At 72.0% G+C, this 2,649-nt stretch overlaps 1 protein-coding gene across 2 annotated transcripts in view; it reads right to left on the bottom strand.

Moving 5' to 3' along the window:
- The window catches only part of SARDH (sarcosine dehydrogenase), a 61,615-nt gene that overhangs the window by 36,965 nt on the left and 22,001 nt on the right, over nucleotides 1–2,649 (bottom strand). For both annotated transcript variants that reach the window (XM_011384052.2, XM_023525418.1), the window contains exons 11-12: nucleotides 1,022–1,163; nucleotides 132–215 (exon numbers count right to left, since the gene is read on the bottom strand). In XM_011384052.2, the coding sequence (XP_011382354.1) occupies nucleotides 132–215; nucleotides 1,022–1,163 (226 nt within the window). The remainder of the gene's footprint in view (nucleotides 1–131; nucleotides 216–1,021; nucleotides 1,164–2,649) is intronic.

The raw sequence follows: 2,649 nt of genomic DNA, 5'->3' as shown, positions 1-2,649 counted from the left end.
CCCGCCGCAGGGCAGGTCGGCTCGCCGGCCGCTGAGCCGGCCACTGACGACAGCAGAGGGCACAGCCCCTGCGGCCGGCGGCGGGGTGAGGAGGGACCCGGCGGCGGGCGGTGGGCGTGGGGCCTACTCACCGGAGCTGTGCCTTCGGGGGTGAACCACCCCGGCCGCTCCCAGCCATGCCGCTCCTGGAACACGCAGCCTTGTGCAAGGAGCTCCTGGGCGTGGGGACGACAGGCACCCTGCACGCCGGGCCGGACACTCCCGTGCAGGGCGGAGGGCGACTGATCTGCCACTTTATACCCGAGGGAGCAGAGGGCAAAGGGGCCCTGGAGCCCAGAACTGGGTGGGGCCCAAGGCCAGGCTCCCACCCCAGGGCCCCCACCCCCACCCAGGACTGTCGTCTATAGAACTACCTCCCGGCAAGGACCCAGGTATTTACGTGGGAGCCCGAACCCCAGTGCGGCCCGTGAGGAGGGAACCAGGATGAACGGGGTCCCAAGGGCGGGGCCGGGATCCCGCAGGGAGAGGAGGAGACGGCGGGGCTCTCGGCCACCACGCGCAGACGGAGCGAAGGGGCGGTCTCAGAGCCCCGACGGGCCCTCGCCAGGAGCCGGCACCGGCCTGGACCCCCAGCCTCCAGACCCACGGGGAGAAATGTGGCTGAACACCCCTCGCCCCCGTCTGTGGCGTCTGGTGATGGCGGCCCAAGCCGATCCATGCCCCGGGGGACCCGGCAGGCCCGCCCGTAGGCGCGCCGTATGCCCGGAGACATGCAGGCAGCATCCGAAAGGTGGCCAGGCCGGGCCGGGCAGGCGAGGGGCGGGCACCGCACGGCCACCCGGGCCCCTGCCGCTCAGAAGCCCTGCTGCCCGTGTCGGGAAAGGCTCAGGGGTGTGCTCGGAGCACCCTGCCGGCGGACGCCCGGGGGCGAACGGGCCACCTCATCCCCTCAGCCGCCCCGCAGGTGGGGTGCCACCTGCCCCCGTCGCCCCAGTGCGGCCGGAGCCAGCCGGAGCGGCACCTCGTGCAGCGGGCCCGTCCTCATGTTGCGGCCGGCCAGGGGCTCGTCGTGCGGGAAGACGATGGAGTAGTTCTTGGCGTAGGACTCGTGGCTGCGCTCACGGATCCAGCGGCCGTGGCCCGTGAGCGAGCAGTGGAAGCGCCTGGCACAGACGGAGAGGCCGGTCACCGTCCCGGAGGCCTGCTGGGCGAGGGCCGGCCAAGGCCCCTGCACAAAGCTGGACCCTCGCCCTCTCCACCCCGCGCCTCCCTGGGGCTCGGGCAGCGCTGGCTCTCCACCTCCCCGGGGCCTCGGCAGCCCCCGGCCCTGGTGAGCTCAGCCTCCTCGCCCGCAAGCCCCCCAAATGCACGGTGCCCCCCTCCAGCTGCAGGGCTGGGGTCAGACGCCTGGCCTCCTGTGCCGGGGCCCCGCAGACCGCAGCTCCCAGGCCCCGGCCCCGTCCTTCTCTCTCCACCTGCCGGCCTCTCGCCGGCCGCTCCTCAAGGCCACCTCCTCCCCAACTCTGTCCTCACGGCCTCCTGTGCAAACCGCGCCAGGGCTGACGGGCTCTGAGTTTGCACACAGCTGTAGCGAGCGCGATTCTCCGACCGGGCAGGGGAGTGGAGCGGCCTCAGGACAGTGTGGCCGACATTGTCACCGGCAACCGCGGCTGCGCAGTGCAGGTGCGTGCTGCCCGCAGGAGCCCTCCTGCCACCCCTCGGCGTGGCCTCGTGCAGGAGCCTCATGTGTGGGGCCCACAGTCTGGCCGTCTCAGCACAGGGACCCCGTCAGGTCGGTGCGGGGCTACCCCGAGCCAGCAGCTTCCAGAACACACTGCAGGAGAGGCAGCGAGGGAGCCTGGCCAGGGGGCTGGGGGGACCCCGGAGGCAGCAGCGGGGTGCGCAGTGGGCTGCAGCAGCAGAGTCTACTCCGTGGTCAGACTCAGCCCCAGGCCCCAGGAGCCCAGGTGGCTCGCCAGGGAGGGGACGAGGTGACCTTCCCAGCCGCTCGGAGAGCGTGCATCCCGGGGAGGGGGTTCGGGGGGCTCTTTCACTCCCTCAGGCCCCGTGGGTCGTGGGGACTGAGGAGGTTACAGACGAGGGAGCTGGGCCGCGGCATGGCTGGGGGACCCTCCACTGCCAGACACCCTGCTGCCCTCCGCATGTCTGTGGGTGTCAGGGGCGTGGCTCAGCCCCGTGGGAGCACGGCCAGGGGTCAGCAGGGGGATAAACCTGGCGGCCGGCAGCCAGGGGCAGGGCTGGGGCCGGGGCCGGGGCCGAGCCGCCCTCCTCACCTAAATAAGGGCTGAGTCCCTCTACGCAGACCTGAGGACTTTTCCTACAAACAGCAGCCCGCACTCCGGGCCCTGCCCACGCCAGGCGCTAGGTGACACGTCCACACACGGGAGCCTCATGCACACTCTGCCCATTTCACAGACGGGGAACCAAGCTCAGAGAGGAGGGAGGGCTGGCCAGGGCCTCACAGCTCGGAGGAGGAGGGGCTGGGATGGCCGACAAGCCCGAAGCCGAGTCTACACCTGCTTCACCACCCCGCCACGCGTGAGGCGGTGGCCGCGGCCTGGGGGCCAGCTGGTGCCCGGGCGGCCCCAGAATCCCACCTACAGCCCAGATCCAGACACACCCTGGACC

This window comes from Pteropus vampyrus, unplaced genomic scaffold (genome assembly GCF_000151845.1).
Source record: "Pteropus vampyrus isolate Shadow unplaced genomic scaffold, Pvam_2.0 Scaffold558, whole genome shotgun sequence".
Taxonomy (NCBI): domain Eukaryota; kingdom Metazoa; phylum Chordata; class Mammalia; order Chiroptera; family Pteropodidae; genus Pteropus; species Pteropus vampyrus.
Note: the sequence above shows the minus strand (reverse complement) of the source record. Positions and strands in the feature narration are given on the sequence as shown.